The 23626-nt window shown below is 40.5% G+C and overlaps 1 protein-coding gene across 3 annotated transcripts in view; it reads right to left on the bottom strand.

Moving 5' to 3' along the window:
- The window catches only part of CLUL1 (clusterin like 1), a 79807-nt gene that overhangs the window by 5242 nt on the left and 50939 nt on the right, over positions 1 to 23626 (bottom strand). For 2 of the 3 annotated variants that reach the window (XM_074943123.1, XM_074943122.1), the window contains exons 1-6: positions 15711 to 15796; positions 14196 to 14305; positions 12773 to 12921; positions 9211 to 9378; positions 6359 to 6803; positions 2166 to 2303 (exon numbers count right to left, since the gene is read on the bottom strand). In XM_074943123.1, the coding sequence (XP_074799224.1) occupies positions 2166 to 2303; positions 6359 to 6803; positions 9211 to 9378; positions 12773 to 12921; positions 14196 to 14298 (1003 nt within the window). In that variant the 5' untranslated portion in view covers positions 14299 to 14305; positions 15711 to 15796. Of the gene's footprint in view, positions 1 to 2165; positions 2304 to 6358; positions 6804 to 9210; positions 9379 to 12772; positions 12922 to 14195; positions 14306 to 15710; positions 15797 to 23626 lie in introns of those variants that run through there. The other variant, XM_074943124.1, reaches the window with a different exon arrangement.

Here is a 23626-nt window from a genome sequence, read left to right as displayed (position 1 = left end):
ACGCATTATCAAGGATCTACAACCTATCCTGAAGGATGACCCAACACTCTCATAAATCTTGGGAGACAGGCCAGTCCTTGCCTACAGACAGCCCCCCAACCTGAAGCGAATACTCACCAGCAACCACATACCACACAACAGAACCACTAACCCAGGAACCTATCCTTGCAACAAAGCCCGTTGCCAACTGTGCCCACATATCTATTCAGGGGACACCATCACAGGGCCTAATAACATCAGCCACACTATCAGAGGCTCATTCACCTGCACATCTACCAATGTGATATATGCCATCATGTGCCAGCAATGCCCCTCTGCCATGTACATTGGTCAAACTGGACAGCCTCTACGTAAAAGAATAAATGGACACAAATCAGATGTCAAGAATTATAACATTCATAAACCAGTCGGAGAACACTTCAATCTCTCTGGTCACGCGATTACAGACATGAAAGTTGCGATATTACAACAGAAAAACTTCAAAACCAGACTCCAGCGAGAGACTGCTGAATTGGAATTAATTTGCAAATTGGATACAATTAACTTAGGCTTGAATAGAGACTGGGAGTGGCTAAGTCATCATGCAAGGTAACCTATTTCCCCTTGTTTTTTCCTACTCCCCACCCCTCCACCCCCATTCCTCAGATGTTCTTGTTAAACCCTGGATTTGTGCTGGAAATGGCCCACCTTGATTATCATACACATTGTAAGGAGAGTGATCACTTTAGATAAGCTATTACCAACAGGAGAGTGGGTTTGTTGGGGAGGGTGGGGAGAAAACCTGGATTTGTGCTGGAAATGGCCCACCTTGATTATCATACACATTGTAAGGAGAATGATCACTTTAGATAAGCTATTACCAGCAGGAGAGTGGGGTGGGGGGAGAGAAAACCTTTTGTAGTGATAAACACCCATTTTGTCATGGTTTGTGTGTATAAAAACATCTTCTGTATTTTCCACAGTATGCATCCGATGAAGTGAGCTGTAGCTCATGAAAGCTTATGCTCAAATAAATTGGTTAGTCTCTAAGGTGCCACAAGTACTCCTTTTCTTTTTGCTAATGCAGACTAACACAGCTGTTACTTTGAAACCAAACAGTAGTATGTAACTAGACTAATCTGTTACTGAACTTGTAGATATAAGCATAATGGTAGCTTTTTAGGTTCTGTAAACAGCTATGCTCATTGCACATGAAATTAGAATTTGGCCCACAATGTACCATTAAAAACCTCTTCAGAGAACTCTTTGTGACTATCATTTTAACTTCTGTGCTAGTAAATAAAATTGGCCCAATCCTAGCATCATTAAAACTCCCAGTGAAGTCTCTCAAACTGATCAGTCACATTTGTATTTCTTGTTTCTCATTCAGTATTTTGGATTGCTGTATTTTTAATTACAGAGGGGGGTGCTTATAAGGCATCACTGTGGTTTTTAAGGCATCACTAGTTTGGGAGAAGATGGGGTGGGGTGGCTACAGACTTACCACCCTGCAGCAGGAGTCTGCATAGCAATTCTGGCTGATTCAGCCAGAATTCCTCTAAAGTCTCTTGGAGAGTGTGCCAGAGCTCTGCCACCCTTTTACTTGGTACAATGTGCCCTCCTCATTTCCACTCACCAGCTCAGCTCTGCTGGCTGGTGAAGAAAACAAGTTGTAGTCATGGCTCATTCAGCCCTAACTTTCCCTTTGGTGAAATGAATCCCAAGTAAAATTACATCTGGCCCTGTGCCGGAGTACATGGAAGCATGGGGCGGTTTAGAGTCACCTTGTATCCCCTCTGCAATTTTGCACCCAGGCAGGGCCAGTCACAGTCTGGCCCCTTGTTTTCTCTGGAGGCTGGCATCTTTACCAATAAAATACATACTATCTTGCTGTGGAACATCACTTTGGAAATGAGGCAAGAGTGTTAACAACTGAGTTATACTGACACTGTGTGGAGACATTGGGGAAGGGTAAATTAAATCATTTGCATCAACTCTGTTGCTTTTGAATTCACAGTAATAGTAAATCTGCAGAAGCTGAAACTTAATTCCAAAAATATGTAAATAGGACAGTAGAAAATTATAGCACCAATATCTGCAAAAAAACCAAAACAAAACAAAAAGAAAGGTCACTGCTTTATCATGGACAAGGTATTATAGAAACAAACTAGAAAATAACTATTTACCTCTCATCAGATTATCCTGACATTTCTGGCATCTCTCATGAAACTGTGGGCATCCTGATGAATTCTGACGGAGCTCTTTACACAGAGCTCTCTTGTGTCCTGGTATGATCTTTGAAAACATGCCACTTTTGTCAGAATCTAGAGTGAATATACAGTATAAAGTGAGCCAACTGAAGTTAGGGACCTGTTGACATCTTCTTATTGCTGTTTCCTACTCCATTTTTTTTAAATAAAACTTCCAGGCCTGAATTAAAAATGAGTGAGCATAAGAACAGAACAATAGTAACCAAAGCATGCTCCCCTTGAAACAGTATGTGTCACTATCATATGATCCCTTATAAAAATATACCAAATTATTCTGCATGAAGAGTCCAAAACACTACCTATAGTGTTTTGGACTATTACTGTAGAACATGGTTCTCAATCTGCAGGTTGCGACTTCCAAGGATGTAATTAACTGGTCAAGAGGGGTTGCAACCACTGTCCCTTTATTTACTGCTAGATGAGAGTGGGCCCACAAAACTGATTTCTGTGATAATATGCTGTCATGATATGGAAAGATTGAGAACCCACTGCTGTAGCGTAATCTAGCTTTTTTTTTAAAATAAAGGATTTTCTTTTTAGACAAGTACTAGCATATATTTAGTTTAAATAATGATTGTTTCTCCCTTAACATTATTAAAATATAAAGAATATTTTATATGTACTCTTGAAATTCTTTCATATTTTGGACTCAAGATGGTGTCAATTAAAATTAAAGCTCCTTTTTCTTTTTAGAGAACTTAGTTTTCCTTGTAGAAGTATATCTGGAATATTTTTCCCTTTCTTGTCTATTTAAAGAAAAAAGCTGTCAGGGAGTTCATACCTATTCATATTCATGGGCTGCAAAAGAGAGTCCATGCACTGATACTTTTCTGAGTTATGTACTTTCATTTGAAATTTTCTTTCAAAAACTAATATCTTCCATAGTTGTTTGCTCTGAATAAAGGATATTACTTCACCTACATTGTCTCTTTAAAAAACTGAAACACACGCAAATGTACTTACTTTTTCAGTTGGTCCCTTTGGTCTGCCAACCAATACATCATCAGATGTCATTTATTAGGCTACTTAGTGGCTTTGATTCTGTTAAACTGGAGGTCTTTTAATAAAAAAGGTATACATACAAAATTTACATAATATATTTTTAATTATTTAAGATATTTTAAAGAACCATGCACTGATACTTTTCTGAGTTATGTACTTTCATTTGAAATTTCCTTTCAAAAACTAATATCTTCCATAGTTGTTTGCTCTGAATAAAGGATATTCAATATGTGTTATTCAAAATAAGGGATTCAATATGTGTAATGACTCAGCCACTCCCAGACTCATTACACATGTTGAATCTATTTCCCTGAGTTAAGTATCCTCACACCTTCTTGTCTACTGTCTAAATGGGCCATCTTGATTATCACTACAAAAGTTTTTTTTCTCCTGCTGATAATAGCTCATCTTAACTAATTAGCTTCTTGCAGTTTGTATGGCAACTTCCACCTTCTCTCTCTCTCTCTATCTTCTTACTATATGTTCCATTCTATGCATCCGATGAAGTGGGCTGTAGCCCACAAAAGCTTACGCTCTAATAAATTCGTTAGTCTCTAAGGTGCCACAAGTACTCCTGTTCTTTTTGCAGATACAGACTAACACGGCTGCTACTCTGAAACCTGCTGCTGAAAGTTGGATTATCTCCTCTGCATGGTTATAAATGGAGTGCGGGTGGTGTCAACAGCCTGTCTTATGATGCTCTCTTCCACCCCCCACCCTTGAAAACCATTGTCATCTCCTCAAAAACAAACTTAGCTGTCCTAAATGGAATTCTTCCCATTTGCTGGAGCACTTCATGTCTTTGTGTCTTGTTGGCACATTAGATGCCTATTACAGCTACAAGCTGGTCTCACAGCTGACTGACGCATCTGTTTCCTGACTTTTTGTGGCTGGTGACATGTCTTAACCTTTTAGGAGCAATGGAAGCACATCAGCACAATATGCGGTTCTTGCTGACTAATGTTAAGATCAGATTTGTCAGTCAGCCACATGAAAATCCATATCTGCACTGAACACTCAGGAAGTCCTGCAAATGCTTTGAGAATTATTATAGGAATCAGGCTCTGTGGAGACAGTAGCATAAGCCCTAAACTAGCATTCTATGGACCTGGAGATGTGGAATTCTGTCTTTTTATTTTATTATTCCAAATTTTAATTTGGCCAATAAAGTTATGTTTGACCCATATCTGCTTATCCAAGAGTAGGGTGACCATATTTCCCTATTCTGAATATGGGACACTTGGTAAAATTACTCATATTCAAGTGAGTTCAACGGCAATCAATCAGAACTATGCAGTACAAACATTCAATTTAACATCAAGTTGACTGAGCCCCTGTTAAAAAGAAATACTGCGTAGCTGGATTCTTTTTATTTGCTTTCTTATCTTTAAGGCTGTAGGGTTCACACAGGGAGAGGTGACACACACACACGCCCATACACCTCTCTCACACAAAGTGAGGGTGACCGACCTACCTGACCCTCCCTGCCTGGTGCTCTCCGCCCTCCACGCCTGGCTGGGCCCCCGGGACAGACCCTCCTCTCCTGGTACCTGGCATCACATCTTCCCAAGGCAACAAGTGGGGGGGCACACAGGGTCACATACCCCCCATCCCCACCGCCAATTTCTGCCAGGGTTCACACCAGAATGTGGCCAGCAGCAGCCTTTTGGCACTTTGCAGGAGGGAAGGGATGGGAGCTCCTTCCAACGACAGGGAAAGGGAGGAAGGGATGACTTGGCCTGTGTCTTTGCAGAGCTCATCTCTCCCCCCCTCCCCCACTCCCCTGTGGCTGGAAGCAGCTTGTCCTTCCCTGCCCGCACAGTGTCAAAAGGCAGCTAACACCTCCAGGCTGCTGCTGGCCACCGACATAACCTAGCCACATCCTGTCCCCTGGCTATAGCCTGGGCAGGAAGGGGTTAAGCCCTAAGGATGCATTGTGCATCAGGGCCCAGGGAAACTGACTGCAGGGGATTCAGCAAACCCCACCAGAGAGGTGGCTCAGCAGGCGAGGGTGCCTAGGGGACGAAGCAGCCCTACACTCCCTGGGGAGCAGGACCTAGGGCAGGGGGTTGGGGGCGGTGAAGAGGGTGTTAAGCCCCTGCCTGGGGGGCTGCTGTGGAGCCTGCAGGGTTGGGGCGCAAACAGGCTGGAAATCGCTTTCCGCCCCCCTCGCCACTCCAGAGCTTAGCTGAGGGGTGAAGAGGCTTCCCCATGCCAGCGCTGTGCGGGGCTTTGGCACATGCAGGGCTTGGCTCCTTATGGCCAGCATCCTGGGATGGAGGGTCTTGGGCTTTCCCAGGGCACTGGCCCAACCAGAGGCAGTGGGGGAAGGAAGGAGCCTGCCAGCCAGGTTGTTAGTGAGTTGAGCGCTCCTACCAGGCGCTGGTTCTCTGCACAGCACTGGGAGTGGGATGCACCCTACCGGAGAAAATGGAGGAGCAGTGGGGCTGGGGGGGTGGGGGAGGTGAAGGGGCAAAGCAGGGAGAGGACAGCAAGAGGGGGAGCATCCAAAGGGCTGATGGGTGGGCAGCAGAGGCGACATGTAACCAGCTGCCGCCTGGCGCCTGCCCGTACTCACCAGCCACCGCAGCTTGCAGCCAGTGCCGTCCAGAAACAGGACGGTGGGGGGCCCTGCTGGCTGAGAGCCAGCACACAGCAAGGGCTGAGCTGATGGACCAGCAGGGGGAGTGGCCGGCCCTGCACGCTGCAGCTTTGCCCTGCCACCAGCCTTGCACACCCACCCCCATTGTTGGCCACTGGACACCCCCACTCATCTCTGGTGGGCGGACGACTGGTGAGCAGGGATCCGGCCAGCAGCAGGACCTACCAGTACTGATGAGAGGGGGATACAGAAAATATGGGACAATTTGCCCATTTTAAAGAAAAAGTTGGGACACCTGCAGGAGGGCTTAAATACAGGACTGTCCCTTTAAAAACAGGACATCTGGTCACCCTATCCAAGAGGGCTTTCAGACCTTCACACAACATGTGTTATGCTATTTATATCCTCAAACTGAATTGCTAACCATTTAATAACTATTGCTAACACTTGTGAAAGTTTGATGTTATTGGTACCAAGGTCTGTTTTAACTTCTTCTCACACTTGCCTTTGGCTTGTTCTGGCAAATCTCTTGTACTGTCTGTGTATTCATCAAATGCTTCAGTAATCACCTCGCTGACACCTTCAAACAGAGTCTTGCTGAAGTCAAAAAATATCTGAAGGAAGCCTGGCATACCCCAGTCTTTCTGAAAACCACTATTTCTCATAGGCTCCTCAGGGAAAGCAGGCATATAGTAGGGCTCAGTTAAGTCCAGATCAGACATGAAATATATTTGAAAAGATTGATCAAATTCTTTTTGTATCTGTTTGAAAAAAGCAAAGCTTTTATCAAATATTGTGCTCACATCCGATAACAGATGGCTAAATAAATCTTCCATTTGTACTAACTGGGCATCTTCCTTCTCGGGCTTTTCATTTAACTGAAGGTCTTTTCCTTGATCCTCATGAAAAGTAAAAGTCAAAGGAGACATTTTCCTGAAAAAATCTTCAACCTGTATATGCAGAAATATATTGGTTGTCAGACAAGTTATCAGACCTTCATCCTCTCACGGCAGCAGCTATAAAGAATTTCTTCAAATGCTCATAGAGATGAAGGGGATGCATCCCTGATATCTGGTCCATTTTCCAAATTATAGCCTATATTCTAAAGACTATTGAGAAATTAGTCTACATGGTGTTAATATTTACACTAAATCCCCACTAAAGAGGATGCCAGTCTTTGAACCAGTTGGCCTCTAATCTACTGAGCCATTAGGTTCTTGTTAATAATAGTTGTGACACGGCCGCAAAATTAAATTTGGGCATCACCTAACAAATACTTTGGTCTTCATCTGGGAAACACCTTTGTGAGCTGCATTATAGTACTGTAGTAAATACATGTTGAACAGAAGGCAATTGTTCTTTCTCTGCTCTTCAGACATCAACAATTCTCTCACCAAGGCCCAAACCCTCAAGTTCTTACTCAGGCTACAACCTTTGAAATCAGTGGATGATTGGTCCAAGAAAGAACTAAGTAAAGTCTTCAGAATTTGGCCTCAAATACACTTCTTCCTTGTTTTTAAATTTATAAGTTTAAATATAAGTTTGTCATTACAACTACCAATGTAAGGGCTTCATAGAACCCATGGAGTTCACTGTGGAGATTACCAAAATAATGCCAAAGACAGCATGATGCTACAGCATGTGTGTATTTAAAGGATGATATGACTCTAAAAAAATTACTTTGTAAAAATGGCATGATGGGGTTTCAAGTTTATTGTCTCTCAGTGCCTTTCAGAGCAACTGTGCTCTTTTAACCAGTAAAAAATAAATAGCAAACTTGCCCTCAGAGTTGAAAGGCAAACTGTGTTCTTTCTGAGTTGTGCATTGTCATAAAAATAAAGGGAAGGGTAACCACCTTTCTGTATACAGTGCTATAAAATCCCTCCTGGCCAGAGGCAAAACCTTTTCACATGTAAACAGTTAAGAAGCTAAGATAACCTCGCTGGCACCTGACCAAAATGACCAATGAGGAGACAAGGTACTTTCAAATTGTGGGGGGGGGAACAAAGGGTCTGTCTGTGTGATGCTTTTGCTGGGAACAGATCAGGAATGCAGACTCAGAACTTCTGTAAAGTTAGTAAGTAATCTAGCTAGAAATGCGTTAGATTTCCTTTTGTTTAATGGCTGATAAAATACACTGTGCTGAATGGAATGTATATTCTTGTTTTTGTGTCTTTTTGTAACTTAAGGTTTTGCCTAGAGGGATTCTCTATGTTTTGAATCTGATTACCCTGTAAGGTATTTACCATCCTGATTTTACAGAGGTGATTCTCTTACCTTTTCTTTAATCAATATTCTTCTTTTAAGAACCTGATTGATTTTTCATTGTTCTTAAGATCCAAGGGTTTGGGTCTGTGTTCACCTGTACAAATTGGTGAGGATTTTTATCAAGCCTTCCCCAGGAAAGGGGGTATAGAGCTTGGGGGGGATATTTGGGGGGAAAGACGTCTCCAAGTGGGCTCTTTCCCTGTTCTTTGTTTAACACACTTGGTGATGGCAGCATAGGGTTCAAGGACAAGGCAAAGTTTGTACCTTGGGGAAGTTTTTAACCTAAGCTGGTAAGAATAAGCTTAGGGGGTCTTTCATGCAGGTCCCCACATCTGTACCCTGAGTTCAGAGTGCGGAAGGGACCTTGACATGCATTATCATTAATAACTCTGACTCAATTGAGGTGTATTCCGGTGAAGTTAAGGTGTAATTAAAATGTATGCTTTGAGATAAAGATTTTGCAATTAGAATTTAGATCACAATTCTGTTGATGAACATGCCAAGAAAGAATCTATCCTTTCTCTCAGAAGTGTGTTGGCTCTGAACTGCTAACAGGAGTTAAGAGTAGTAAAAAATGTATCTTTGCTTCAAAAGTAGTAGATGTGACATGGAATAAACACATGAAGGACAGCTGTTGTGTAGGAAGAGGCAATTTTTTAAATGGTCACTTTACTGATCATAACCACAGTTTAAGATGTACTGTTTCTCAGAAGAAAAACAAAAATTGTGGCACTTTTCACACATAGTACCAATAATTACTGAACATCTTAACTCAAATTGTACTGTGGGTTGCATCATTATAAATCTGGAGTAACGCCACTGAAGCAAATTACTCCATTGATTTCAGTGGAGTCACTTCATAGTTACACCAGTGTCACAGAACAGGCTCAATGTGCAGTGATCTGAAGCCAAATGAGATCTGTTCCGCCCAAATCCATGGTTCCAGATCCCAATATCAAATTGTTTTTGATAATCCAATACTAATGGCATATCTTCCCATTTGAGAAAACAAGATATGCTCACTTAAAAGGGTTAGGTTAAGCAGCAACTAAAGGAAGATTGCTTGCCGGAGGCTGACTTTCTTCTTACCTTACTTGTAAATGTTGACAAACTGTGCTGGCAGGTTGTATAAAATCTCATGCAGTTACTTTCTAAACAAGTTTTACATTCATCCCAGAGATTTCTCAGAGACACCTGACATTGTCTTTCTTCTTCCTCTAATTGTTCTTTCACTTCGTCCATAAGCTGCAGAGCCTCCTAATTGAGAAAAAGGTTCACAATTTGTTCACTACATTTAATTAATTCCAGTTTTCACATTAGTGAAACACTCATCCCAGCCCACCAGTAATTAAGTTCCCTGTAGTTCTTTGTGGTTTATCCTTTGTCCCTAACAAAGGGCCAGATAGTCCCTCTGCCTGAATTGCATGTGGAGGAGGCTGAAAACTCTGTAAAGTTCCCCTTACATAGTTTCCCTGATGTCTTTCCCTTAGTGGACATAGCCTAAGAAACCCGGTAGATCTCTGAGATCCATTTCTATATCAGAGGGTATGCTGAGGCCAAGGCTATGGAGGGGCCCCAGTTCAGCCCCTCATGCCTATAACCTCAAATCTTTATTTTCCCATATAGTATTCCAGAGCACTTTCCCATTTAGCTAATATTCCCTTTTGTTCCATTTGTTAATACTGCATTCCTTTAGCCCAAATATTTCAGTGATCTAAGCTCCTGCTGTCTGTAAACTCCTTCTTTAATAAAGAAATATGGAGAAGTATTGAATTTCCCCTCTATTGGCTTTTATTGATTAAAAGCCTGGAGTGACAGCATTTCTTCCCCTACCATTTGCCAGATGTTAGGAGCTCTTTCTGCACTGCACAGATGCATGGTACTTTCTATAAGGTTTGTTCTAATTTATGCTTCATTCTACATGTGTTAGAGCACAAAGCCAAGCACTGATTAGGATAAGCACTTCAAAATGAAGCTGACACTGGAACAGAAGGGAAAGCTCTCAGCACCAGACAGGGGTTAGAGGTGGGTGGCCTCTCTCTGCCAGTGCAGTGCACTTCTTAATATTTCCAAACAAAACTCCAGGTCCTTCAGAAGTACACATGCTCCCTTTAACTTATTTATTAGCCAGGCTTGTTCCTTTCTGGATTCTGGCAGCAGGAGACAGTTGGCTCATTACAATGGGGACAAGGTCCTTGAAAAAGAACTTGTATACACTGTAAAAACATTCTGGGGGAAGAAGGGGGGTTAACAGCTCTTGTATTTATATTATTTGTTTTATGTGTCCTCGTTCGTGCTATATTTTAATGTAGCCTTGGTTGGTGGGGAAGGATTGCTTTGTTAATAAAATCATGATCATCAGAATAAACAGTATGTTGAATATTTTATGCAGCACAGCACACAGTTACACAGTCAGATCATTCTCTCTGCAATAGTATCTTTCAGTTCCACCAGCAGAGTCTAATGGCTGCATTTACTGCAGGACTCTCATTTCCCAAGGCTACTTGAGGGACAGCCTGGATATGCACAATCAGCTCTGAGAGGAGATAACATTGTAAAGCAATGGCTCCCTTTAGAGACTACATCCTTTTAGATTGTAAATTCATGACACCCCACTTCCAATTCAGAGCTCCTTATCTGTGGGTTTATAAACATATACCCCACTTCAGTGTAATTATGCCTTGTATAATGACTTGCCTATTTAACCTTTTTTGTTGTTGCTGACCTGCCCTTTTTCTAACTTCAAGAAATGTTTTGTTTCATGTAAGCTCTATCAATCCTTATATATTTTCATTACTCTTGAATGAAGTAATGCTTCTGGACTTTGAGTGCAAATGATGCTCATCCAGTTTGGGAACAGGGCTTTGAATTGTCAGGTTTGAACTAAGGAATGCTAAACTATATAATGGTTTGGACTTTCTCATCTTGAGTATCTGAGCAAGCCAGTCACTGCTGGCGGACGGTTTTCCTAGATAAATTAGGGCCACAACTAAAGCTGATCAAATACTGCAAACCCAGTGCCAGCTTTGGCTCAGGAGTGTTGTGCCACATTTCATTTACCCTTTACAACCATTCATGTGAATGGTTTTGTATTTGCACAGATTTTTTGGAAAAATTGTTCTTCTTATGAATGCATATAAATCAGGGTATTGGTACATGAACAAGAATACTTATGTCATTTGTTGGTCTACTTTTTAAAATGTTTCAGTCCCCAAATCAGTGAGCAAAATGTAGTATTATGTGATGCGGGTGACAAATCCCATACTATGAGTCAAAGGGAAAGTTCACAGATAGTTTATGCCAATAATTAATAATACAACAAAACTTGAAAGATGTTATAATTGTCCAACAGATATGTGCGCAATATTATCATTTACTATTTATATGTTTCTAGCACCCAGAGGGCCCCATTACAATTGGATCCCTATTTTGCAAACATACATATGGGAACACCTAGTCGTCTTCTTCCCAAAGAAATTGGCAAATATGAGACTATTCTAAATAATACTGAAATGTAATTGTATAGGGCCAGAGTGTGGCTCATCTTGTGTCCCAGTCCCTGGGAGTAAGGGGACATAAGGCACCCTTTGCATTGTGTGCCATACTGCTGCTTCTAGTGCCCTGGGAGTAGTAGGCTATGCAGAGCTGCTATGACCCAATCCCCCCATGCAAGTGGGTGGGAAGCGGTGGAAGGGGGCAGAAATGAGCAGAGCCTTGACTCCATCTCCCGAAGGTGCTCAGTGGCGTAGCTGTGCTGCCATGTCGGAAGGCATACACTGCACCAGGCATACAGTTTACATCCTTCCTGGAAGCGTGGAGAAACCAGGAGGGAGATTGACTTCCTGAATCACAGATTTTTCTGGGCTGCTCAATGGGGAGCATAAAAGTGTGCCCCTCTTACTATAGGCTGGTAGTGAGGAGGCTGCCCCGCTCCTGGAGAACAGGGGTTAAAAGCAGCCAAGCTAGGCTGATTGGGGAAGCAGCCACAGCTGTGGTTAGCTCAGTCAGCTGATGAGAGGGCTGGGGGCCAGGAGCTGGAGGATTCTCACTCTAGCCCTGGAGTGGGAAGGGCTAGCTGCCTGGGAGCAAGGTACCTTGGGGAAGGGCAAACGGACCTGGGGAGCTCCAGCCTGGTAAAACCCCAGGCTGCAGGCCTTGTTTAAGGGCAAAAGGTACTGGGGCTTCTGAGCAGCAGCCTGGAGATAGGCAAAGGCAGCAGGTCCTAATCCCTTGCCAGTGATGAGTGGCCATTACACTGCAGTCTGCCCCAGTGAGCGGGGGCTAGATGATGACTGGCAGTAACTACTGAGGCAAGGTGGGTTTAGAGGGTTGGGGGTTCCCCTGGGTGGGGAAACCCAGAGTAAGGGGGCACTGCTGGGGGAAGAACCTTGAAGTAAAGAGACACTGGGGTCCGGGAGGGACACGGGGCCAGCAGCAGGAGAAACACTGGCCTGCAGAGGGTGCTCTGTATGCTAGAAAAGAGCTAATTCCCAGAAGACCAGCAGGAGGCGCCTCACCGAGGAGACTCGCTTTGCTACAGGGCTATATCGCAAAGTGAAGACCTAGTCCATAATGTCTCTGATTGGGACAAGTAACAATATAAAAATGATCATATATAATTCCTCAGATTTTAATTACCATTTACAGTTACCTGCTTTTCTCCACTGCTCTTCTTCAAGGTTTTCATCAGATGTACATGTTTATCTTCATTTCTTTCCATCATAACTTTCATCTGCTTAATGCCTATCAGAGCTTTCTTTACCTCTTCATCTACATATTTCTCACCAACTTCAGATAAAACTAAAAAAAACAGACCAAATTTTAAAACGAACCAGATTTTAAAATGGGGCCTAATTGCTATATTGCTGTAATGCACTCTGATAGCAAGGGATAATTAAACGGCTCTACGTTTCTAAGCAGACAAAAGACTATATCCTTAGCTGGTGCAAGCTGAAGTCAGTGGAGCTAAGATGACTTACACCAGCTAAGGATTTGGCCCAAAGCCTTCTGTTGATCAGATATATGCTCCTATTGTAGCTTAATTTGATCTAGTTCAGGTTAATCCTCAGCCACCTGTTTCTACTTAGCTGACATATTTATTTTTAATCCTAGCTACTTCTCTTAACTTTTTTTTAAACATATAGTTTAGAAGAATCTTAATTCAATTCCCATAAGAATATAGGGCTTTGTCATGCTCCTGCTGAACATCAATGGCAAAATGACCATTGACTTCAATGGCAACTCAGTTTGGCCCATGTTTTGAAAACAAAAATCATGCTATCATGCTTGAGACATAATATGCATTTGTTCCCTGTACAGAAATCCTATCAACATCAATGGGAACTACAGAAAACAAGTGAAGTATATGTCGCATATGAAATTATAAAATGCACTTTCATACATTATTCTTTTCTCTTTTCATATCTTTTTTCCCCCTCACTTTTTGTCTGATATATGTATGTTTCTTTGCCTCAGTCTGATTTATATGTTCATAATTGGTCCTTTTCGTAGTAAATGGCAAAATAAAAACACTTTCAAAACACTATAGATGTTTTTAAAACAAGGTATTTTTACCATTTTAATAACTTTTAACAGCAAAGGGGTCCAGCATATTGTTCTGGAAAACTTGAAAAATGTTGTTTAAACAAATACAATATAATAATCCAAACCCTCTTGAATTCAATTTAGTTTTCAGATTTTACTCCAGTAATTTAAGAAGGACACTATTTAAAAAAAATATACCTGGAAAATAAGAAATAAAAAGGAAAAATGAGCTCCCTTCAGTGATCCCTTGTATAACTAGTTTCAATTTTTATGGACCCCCTTAAAATAGGAATTTATAATAAATAGGCTTTGTGGGTGCTTTACTTCAGCATCACTAGAAACCACCAATGTCACACATCTTAAGGCCCCACACTTGCAATTGGATCTGCATGGGCAGACTTTTGTGCAGAACGAACCCTGTAGACTTCAGTGGGACTCTGCGTGGGAGCAAAGGTCCTCCCATGCAGATCTGACTGCAAAAGTGGGCCCAGGAGCTTACAATCCATACTTAATAGTAAAAGCATACATACTTTTCAGGTGTTCCCATGGATTGATTTCCTCCTCCTTTATAGGTGAACACTGATGGCCCCTCAGCCATAACAGGTATATCAGAAATAGCCAACACGACTTCATGTTCTCTCTGCATAAGGAGTAGAATAATTAGTAGAAGTTAAATCTAAAACATTAGAGACCCATCATGCAAACGCTTACTATCAAGTGTAGTGCTTGTTACCATGATGAGTAGTTCCATTGGCTTCAGGTGGGCTACTCATATTAGTAAGTGTGCTTCCTAAGATTCCCACTCCAGATCTCATTTATCATCAAATAAGAATATAAATAGTACTATAATACAAGAGGCTGATCCTGCTCCCATGGAATCTGAGAATTTTGCAATTGAAGTCAATGAGCCCAATTCAGGCAACCTTCTTTCTGTGAAATGTCTCTTTTTTGCTCCTTGTGCTCCATGAAATTACCTGAATGAACATTCTGAAGCTCCTTGCTGGGACATCTCAAAGACTGGCCTGTTTTCACTCAATACAAATAGCTGTAGATCTTGTACAGCACCAATACTAGACTTCAAATGAGTACTCAGAATTATGCCGAAATAAAAGCAACAGCAATGTCTATGAAAATTCTAACACTATTTCCAAACTTATTAAAAAATGTTAAAAATGTAATAAAAGTCCAAAGTCTTGAATATTTTTTCCTCTTTTATATAATACACATCTGAATGTTATGATTAATTAAAACACATTAGTAAGAGGCTCTCTTTCTACAGCAGGTTGGATTCTCATTGCATTTGCAGTAGTGTAAATCCATTGTGTCAAGTGGTGTAACTGAAATCAGAATCAGGTCCCTTGTTTTTATATTAGTTTATTATAGAGTATTATAAATTTTATTCAGCTCACTCTTACTTTCTTCCAAATCACAAAAAATCTTAAATACTGACACCACAATGTATCAATTTTACTCATTTTAGTTACTAGTTCAGGAATATAAACGTATCTCTACTATATACACATGCCATATTAGGAAAGAAAATCTTCTACGATATTATTTCCTTCTTCAACTCCAAAAAGGTGGTTCTTTTGCATCCTAATTGTCTTTGCCACTGTCATTCAAAATAATGCTAAATGTGTTAAAAGTAAAGAATAGATGTGGTAAGAAATAGGGAAATGAATTAATTATAGGAATCAAAAATACAACAATGAACTGAAACATATTTCTGTACAGTAAGTTAAGGAATACGAAAGCCATTTACTTTAGTTCCCCTTCATACGCAGCCATAGTATAAAGGGGTTTATTTTGTAGTTACAAGTTCTCATTTCATCAAATGAAAGACAATACTTACTCTCCTTTTTTTTAGACAATACACCCTTTCTAAAGCAAGAGTAATGGTATCAGTTACAAGTTTATATATAAATTAAGGTATATTTATAGCATGGATTCACTTTTATATTTCTATCAATAGCAGATGAACAATAACTTTGCAAAGAAGTACAAACTAGTTAACCAAATGAATCTAGAAAATAGCATATATTTACCACTAATACTGAAATATCTCCTTTGTAAAAATTGTTCCCAGCATCAAGAAGGAATCAGACTGTGTTCTGATCTAATTTTCATGTGTGTCAGGGATTTTGCCATGTTCTACTTATCTGATGACAAGGTACTTAATCCTATTAATGAGACATTTTGTGATTAGGCTATAGGATTTCCCTCTGTTTCAGATTTAAGACTTGCCCATGCTTACAAGCAAAAACAAACACTAGGGGGAGTGTTGGACATAATATGGATTTGCTATTTCCCCTTATCTAGTGACCCTAGTATTTTTGACCAGTGGCTTCTTAAATTATTTCCTTTTTAAGTCAGAAAAGATCTACAGTTTGTGGTAGAGGGTATCTTAGTGAATTTATTAAAATTACTTTAGCTAAAAATGATTTCTACCTTTAATTATTTTAAAATAACTTCATTTTCATATGCTAGAAAAATGTCCAGTAAGACAACAACAAAAAAAGGCAAATAAGATTCAGGAATCAAAAGAACTCCTGATCCAAATACAGGTGTATATATGAGAACAGTCTGATAGAACATAAGCAATCTTATCATTTTGTACACTGTTACATCTCTATGTTTATACTTGCATGATTTTTAATTACTATGCAAATTAACATGTGTGAAAAATTTGCAGAATCTTACATACATATGTTGCTAAATATTGAAATCAAATATTTAAGTTAATAGCATCTATATGATGTGTTACTGTCAATCTATATTCCACATTGTGATGTGCAAGTGCCATTCCCCACTGAAGTCAAAGTGGAGGAGAGAAGTGGGAATCCATTCAAGTATACAAAATGTAAAAAGTTCAGTATTGTAATCACATTTTTAAAATGTTCTGAATATGTTTTTACCTCAGAGGCCATAATAACTAAATGTTGTGAATGAAGGTCAAGATCAAACATAATCCACACTATTTAGGGAGGTGTGTTTTTGTTTGTTTGTTTTTTTTGTTTTTAAACACATACTTGTATTGGAATCTGCCTCCAGATCTACATTGCAAACCTTAGACATCTGGGCCAAAAGTTTGTAGAGATTTTAGGTGCCTCTATTTCATGAAGTGAGCTGTAGCTCACGAAAGCTTATGCTCAAATAAATGTGTTAGTCTCTAACGTGCCACAAGTCCTCCTTTTTCTATTTTTTTGGATGCCCCACTTGAGACACATTAGCCTGATTTTCAGAAGTATTGAGCACCTGTGACTGCTATCAAAGTCTGTGGGAACTGCAGGCGTTCAACTACTCTGAAAAGCAAGTGTTTTAAGTTGGACAACCAAATATTAAAACTCCCTGAATCGCTGGTCTAGTCTGAAAATTCTGGCCTTGGTATACGTTAAATGTTGACTCACTGACAGTAGCATCCCTGGTGAATTGTTGATCATCTGGTATTCTGCTATCAGTCAGGAAACATGCCTTTCCAGAGGTCCAGGACTTCTGTGTTCTTGGTGGCGTGGTGCCTGGCATATCACAGAGAACTTGAGGGAATGAACCAAATGCCACAGGATTCGCTACTATACATATCCTGTATCCCTGCCTCTTGTGAGAGTGCTGGGTAAGAGCCCACAGCCACCCTGTCTGCTTGGATCAAGTGCTGGTGTCAGGATTTGGCACTCACTGTATCTCTTCCCTTCAGTGTCTGTAGAAGCTATGCTCACATAGGCAGAGAGTCTGGACTCTTTAGTGAAGATGTTGAATTGTACATTATTGGGCCGACACTCCGAACAGGATCCTAATCAGGGAAGATTTTTCTCTCCTTTTAAATTTTTTCATTTTAAAAATGACTATATCCCCTCTCTTTTTCACTATTTTATTTTCAGTTTGTTCATATGGTGAGTCTAGTGCTGGCCAGTCAAAAGCCAATGGAGTCTATCTACAGAGAAACATATCCCATTCAGTCAAAAATGGTCAGTAGTTACAAGCTTTGTGTGGGGAAACCATGGCAAGTTGGGAGGAAGGAATCCGCCCCCACATTGCAGGGTCAGTAAAGAGCTGCAGTGCCTCCTTCTTCTGAGCCTACACATAGACCTCTGGGGACATTGGGTCCACCAATTGCTCATTCACAATAGAACTTCTTGGCAAATGCCCTATTTAGGGCTGGTGCCAAACACTCCTCTGAGCCATTCAGAGTTATGGACCCACAAGGATATCTATAAGAGGACTTTTATGGTGCTGAGACCCTTGCCTGGTGCAGCATTCCTTGTGCATGCCTTCCTTCAAAGAGTCAACATCATACATTATAGTACCCTGGATGTTACATCTCCTTAGAAATTACACTGATTTTACTGAGAAATATTTATGTTTTACTAATCCATTATGTGGTCTAAACAGAAATGGGAATTAGTTTCATGTTTTTCATTTTCTATGAGGAAAATAAAACCTGGCCTTTGGCTTTTTATTATTTAGAAATATATAATGACAAATTGATGGTCTAAGCAGCCAAGGGATCTCTATAGAGAAATTCAACTGACTGGGAAAAGAAAAAAATCAGTTAATTTAGCAAAGTATAGGATGCCAAGTTAAGATGAAACAGGAAATAAAGAAATATTGGCATGGATGAGGACAAGGGTCAATATAGATCATTTGGAAAAATCAAATATTTTATCAGCTTTAATCTAAAGCAGGGGTCCCTTTTTCTTTTGGAGGCCCCCCCCACAGAGCCCCGACGGGGGGAGGAGTCCTTGAGGCTTCAGCCACAACGTGGGGGACTCGAGGCTCCGGACTTCAGCCACTTGGCAGAGGAGGCCCTCAGGGCTTTTGCCCCATGGTGTGCCAGGGCTGGGGGGGAGCTCAGGGTTTCAGCCCTGTGGGGTGCTGGGGTTTGGGGGGGAAACTCAGGGCTTCAGCCCCGTGGGGGCATTGGGGTCCTGCGCTTTAGACCATGGAGGTGTCAGGGCTCCGAGCTTCAGCCCCATGGCTCCAGTCCCAAGTTCAGCCTTGCTGGGGTGTCAGGGCTCTGGGCTGCAGCTCTGGCTTCAGCCCCATGGGGGGTGCCAGTTCGGGACTTTAGCCCCTGGGGGAGTTCTGGGGCTTGGGGCTCCCGGAGAGTCCATTCCCAGTTTCAGCTCCATGGGGGCACCAGACTTCTACCGTGGGGCCCCGTGGTCCCCTGGAACAAGCTCTCAGCCCCCAGGGGGCCACGGACCCCTAGTTGAGAACCACTGATTTAAAGAACTAACTTTTGGATTGAGGAGACTCCAAAGGACTCATCATTTCACACTTGAGAAAGTCCTGTTATTAATGTGTAGTCCTACTGATCTCAAAGCAGCACTCTTGAGTTTTAACTTTAACAAACTTTACACAAATTTTATCAGCAAGTTTCATATTCGGAACAACTTTACTTTTTTAACTTTTCAGGTTCTATCTGCCCTGACCTATTTTGGAAATTTAAAACTTTTCCAAATTTGGGCTGACAAATCTTCTATGTATTGCCAACAGTTTGCAGTGGTCTTTTTTGTAATACTGTGGTCTTGACTTTGGACAATATATTCATCCACAAAGATGTCATTTTTTACCACCCTATTATACTACCCTGTTCAGTTTTTACATTGCGTTGAATGCACTACATCTGCAACAAGAAAATTCCTGTAACATCCTAAAATTTAGCCCACATTTCTGCTACTAGTAATTATTGAATGATTCTGTAACACTTATTCATGCTCTAGTCCCATTGGGACTATTTGTATGAGTAAAGGGTTGCAGGGTTGGGCTGTTTTTCTTAATCTGAAATCCCACGAATGCTAGATTTTATCAAAATAAATATGTTATAATTAGGGCTGGTCAAAAATTTTCAAATGAAACATTTTCCTGTTGGAAATTGGGGTTTCAGCTAAATTGAAGTTTTCCACAAGAGAGGATTGATTTGGGGGGAATTTTATGTTCAGAAAGTTCAAATGAAATGTTTCACTTCGGGTTTGGTAGGCATTAATCTCCGTAAGCCTGAGCTACCGTAGTGCTTCTTGGGAGTTGGAGTTCTGAGTTCCTTGTGCCCTCATTCTGCATTATGGGCCCTGCTCCCCAGCCAGATAACTCCCATTGTGCACCACAGTTTATCCCCGTTATTGATCCATTAGATTTAATAATCTAAATCCATTAAGATTATTTCAACTTTTTGCCTTGACTCAGGACAAAAACAGATGTTGAAATATAGGAATTTCCTGCAGTATGGAGTCATTGGAGTCATTGTAAGTTTCTTTCATTTATATTGTATGAACATGATTTGTTCATAATATAGAAGAGTTGCTTTCATACCAGGCATCTTCAGACTCCTACTTGGGATAGCCTAATGGTCTAAACATCAAGTTTGGAATACCTATACTCTCTTAACTAGGCAGTGTCAACCTAGTCTTTCAGGATCAATAAATTAAGCGCTTTATAATGACATCAAAGATCCCAAGTTTTTTTAAGAAATAGATCCTGATCCTGCAAAAACTTACTTATATAAGTGTAACCTTAAGCATGTGACTTGAATTGAAGCTAAATCCAATGGGATGTCAAGGGGCATACTCACGTAATTAAGGTTAAGAACACGTGGATGTTTTTGTAGGGTTGGAGCCTTAATGGGTTTTCTGTGTATAAGAATTGAGTAGGAACCTTTCAAATAGTTTGTGAGCCCTCTAGTGGCCCTCTCTGTCTTCTGTGTTTCAGAAGCCACCTGCCAGAGGAGCAGCATATATGTTTTGCTAGACTCTGAATGTTATATATGTTTAGTAAACATGGTTATTTGGACCCCACTGTGCCCAGAGGGTTCCTTCACACTAGGTATAATGTGTAAAGAGCAAAGGACATAACAGGTTTTGCCAGGGTCTCTGGCTAAAATTTCTCCTTCACACACTAACATGTACAGTGATGTATACAAGTTGGTTGCTGTATTTACCTAAGATAAATCTGTCACAATGAAAGTGCTTTGTAGCCATTCAGACTGGAAATTGATATATAAATAGGAGTATAAATATAATTCAAATTTAAGATAAAAGTTTCTTACCTTGGAACTAACAGTCTGTTAGGAGACATCCTCTAGATTCCAAATATCTAAGGTGGCGGGGGCAGGAATCTATCACTCCCCTGATGAATTCTTTTTTTTTTTTTTTTTTTTTTAAAGCCACCCAGGGTTTTGGCGTAATACTCTAAATACCAGTCCCAGCAATAAATGCTATTCACAGAGGTATGTAAATCTCCTTTTAGCATCTTCCACAAAGCTGTTACATAGAAAAAGGGAGCCATTGTCTCCTAAAGCATTAGCAAAATGCTGCATTATGTTTATTGAATGGAGAAAGACAAATGTATTAGGTAAAAGAGTTTTAAAACATTAAAGGGTTATTATAAACACCTGAAAAGTGATACAATATGAATGTGAAATCTAAAAGTATACTATGGTGTCTTCAAAAATTGTGTCTGGAATATCAGCTAACTGTTGAACTTGGAAAAATACCACTACTAATGTTATGTTATCAGCAGGAGAGATCAAAGCCAGTGCAAGGATAACAAAATGAGTTAGGAACTATTTATTCCAAATCTTGAGGCAAGTCTGCATGGAGCAGTTATACAAATAGATTTCAGGAAGCATTTAATATGAAAATGCTAAAGTTTTCAACCAGATGTTTTGTGAGGGTTTAGTTTCAAGCTTCCTTAGGATAGTTAAAACAAACAAGTTTTATTACATGACTGCATGTAATATATCAGCTTTTGGGCTGATACTGAAAGGGGCAGGTTAGAATGATACCATATTGCATGCTCATCTGCTTCACTTGCACATCTATTCTGCATTCAACTCAGTATCAGCTACTCCTGGAATTGCTGCTTATTGGAAACAACCCTGGTGTTTAATGAGCTGAAGATGAGTGAATTAGTGCCTGATCCTGTGAGGTACTGAGCACTTCCTGAGAGGTGCTGCTACTTGCACTCGGCTGCTTTAGATGTAGTTGAGAGCACTCAGTACTTTGTAGGATCAGGCCTTAATAACAATCAGTGAAGACCACTGGAAATTTCTTTGGCTGGAATCTTGGGCACTTGCTTCTGTTGAACTCAGAGTGGAACCTGTTCTAGGGCCTGAGGGAGAGGCTGCACAAAGAGGGATGTGTACAGAGAAAGCTTCCTCAATATGTCCAATAAGAAGACAATCACAGCTCCATACTTTGTTGTGAAAAGGAAATGGAGTTGTTTCAGGAAGCAGAGCTGGAATGCAGCCCGAAGCTGAACTTTCCCCCTATTCATTAAAATGTTAGCTAAGGTTTCTAAAAAGAGTTTAACTGAAAATTGGAATTAATGATTTTATGCTTCTAGAAGTTCTTGTCCAATTACCATCTTGTGTGTTTTTACAGCTGTCTCTTATGTACATGCTATGCTACCCATAACATCTGCTTCATAATACTAAAATACTTTATCTTAATTAGCCTCTTACAGTTTGTATGGCAACTTCCACCTTCTGTGTGTGTGTGTGTGTGTGTGTGTGTGTATATATATATGTGTGTATATATATATCCTCTTACTATATGTTCCATTCTATGCATCCGATGAAGTGGGCTGTAGCCCACGAAATATTATGCTCTAATAAATTTGTTAGTCTCTCAGGTACCACAAGTACTCCTGTTCTTTTTTTTTTTTTTTAAATACTTTAAGAGGTTCTATGATAGAAATATTGGTTTGAGTGATCAGGAGGGGGTGGGGGAGATGAATCCCTTAAGCAAGAGGGAGAAAAAGAAACACAAAGGAAGATAGATAGAAAGAGACAAAAGAAGCAACAAAGGGAAATGAGGGGGAGGGAGGTGGAGTCCACAAAGCACCAGAATTTAAAGGAAAACATTCTTAAGGAAGAACAGGCTATGCAGTTATACAATGTACAGTACATGTCACCTACAAATAAATAATTCATCCAAACAACAAAAAATTGAAAATTATCGATCAATATGTGCATAAAAACCTTGCAGTTCCTCACCCATCTTCCCCATCTATCTTCATTTCTTGGGTCACATCTTTAGTCAGATAGTACATTTTTTAGGACAAAGACTTTGGCGTTTGTTTGTGTTCTAAAATGTCCAGCTCACTTTTGGACACTGTAAAATAAAAAATAATAATTATAAATCTCGGCCACAGAAGCTGCACAACCCTGTTTTGGCCTGCACAAATCTGCCAAGCCAACTACCAGATCTGTGCATGCAAAAATTCTGGTTTAGGTTCTGAATATACAAACTGAAGCGCAAGTTAGGTCACAAATCAGTGTGTTTTACATGTCCCTTGCTGTTTCTGATCCACATAGGATGTGAGACAGTTACAGCCCCTAGCTATAGTCTGGCTGTTTAGCTCAAGCTGTAGAAATCCCTTGTTCAATTTCCAGAGTCAACTAAGATAGCAACTGTCACATGTCAATCAGAAGCCTGATGAAAACTTGGATCAATGTGTTGCATTCATAAAATGGAAAAGAAAACTCTTGTGTGAAGCAGAAATTACTAGAATATTGTAATTTAAAATTAGACTTGAACACTTTTTTTTAAAATCTGGTTTAGTTGTTCTTTGGTATTAAATTACATTCAGAATTTTGGGACAGCTACATAAACTGGTGTCTAGTGCAACATTAGACGTTTTTAGTTCTAGGCAGGTAGCCAATGGCCAGTAGGGATTACAGATATCAATATTATTTTTTCTTTTGTTTTATTCACATAACTTACAACAAAGAAAAAAACCCTGCTGAATGATTCACATCCAGCCATCGGTGAACACAGCTAGTCTGCATAACTGTATGTTCATATATTGTTGCTCTAGTTCCTCCCCACCCCCTATTCCCCTTTGTTTGTTGCACCCACTTGTAGTATTGAATCATAAACTAGGTCAAACTCTTCAGGGCAAGAACTATGAGCTAGATTCACCCCTGGACTGGCACAAAGGCAACTGCAGGGGCAGAGAGGAGGAA

The sequence above is a fragment of the Natator depressus genome, chromosome 2, assembly GCF_965152275.1.
Source record: "Natator depressus isolate rNatDep1 chromosome 2, rNatDep2.hap1, whole genome shotgun sequence".
Classification (NCBI taxonomy): domain Eukaryota; kingdom Metazoa; phylum Chordata; order Testudines; family Cheloniidae; genus Natator; species Natator depressus.
The sequence above is the reverse complement of the archived record's forward strand: the minus strand, read 5'-3'. Positions and strand labels throughout refer to the sequence as shown.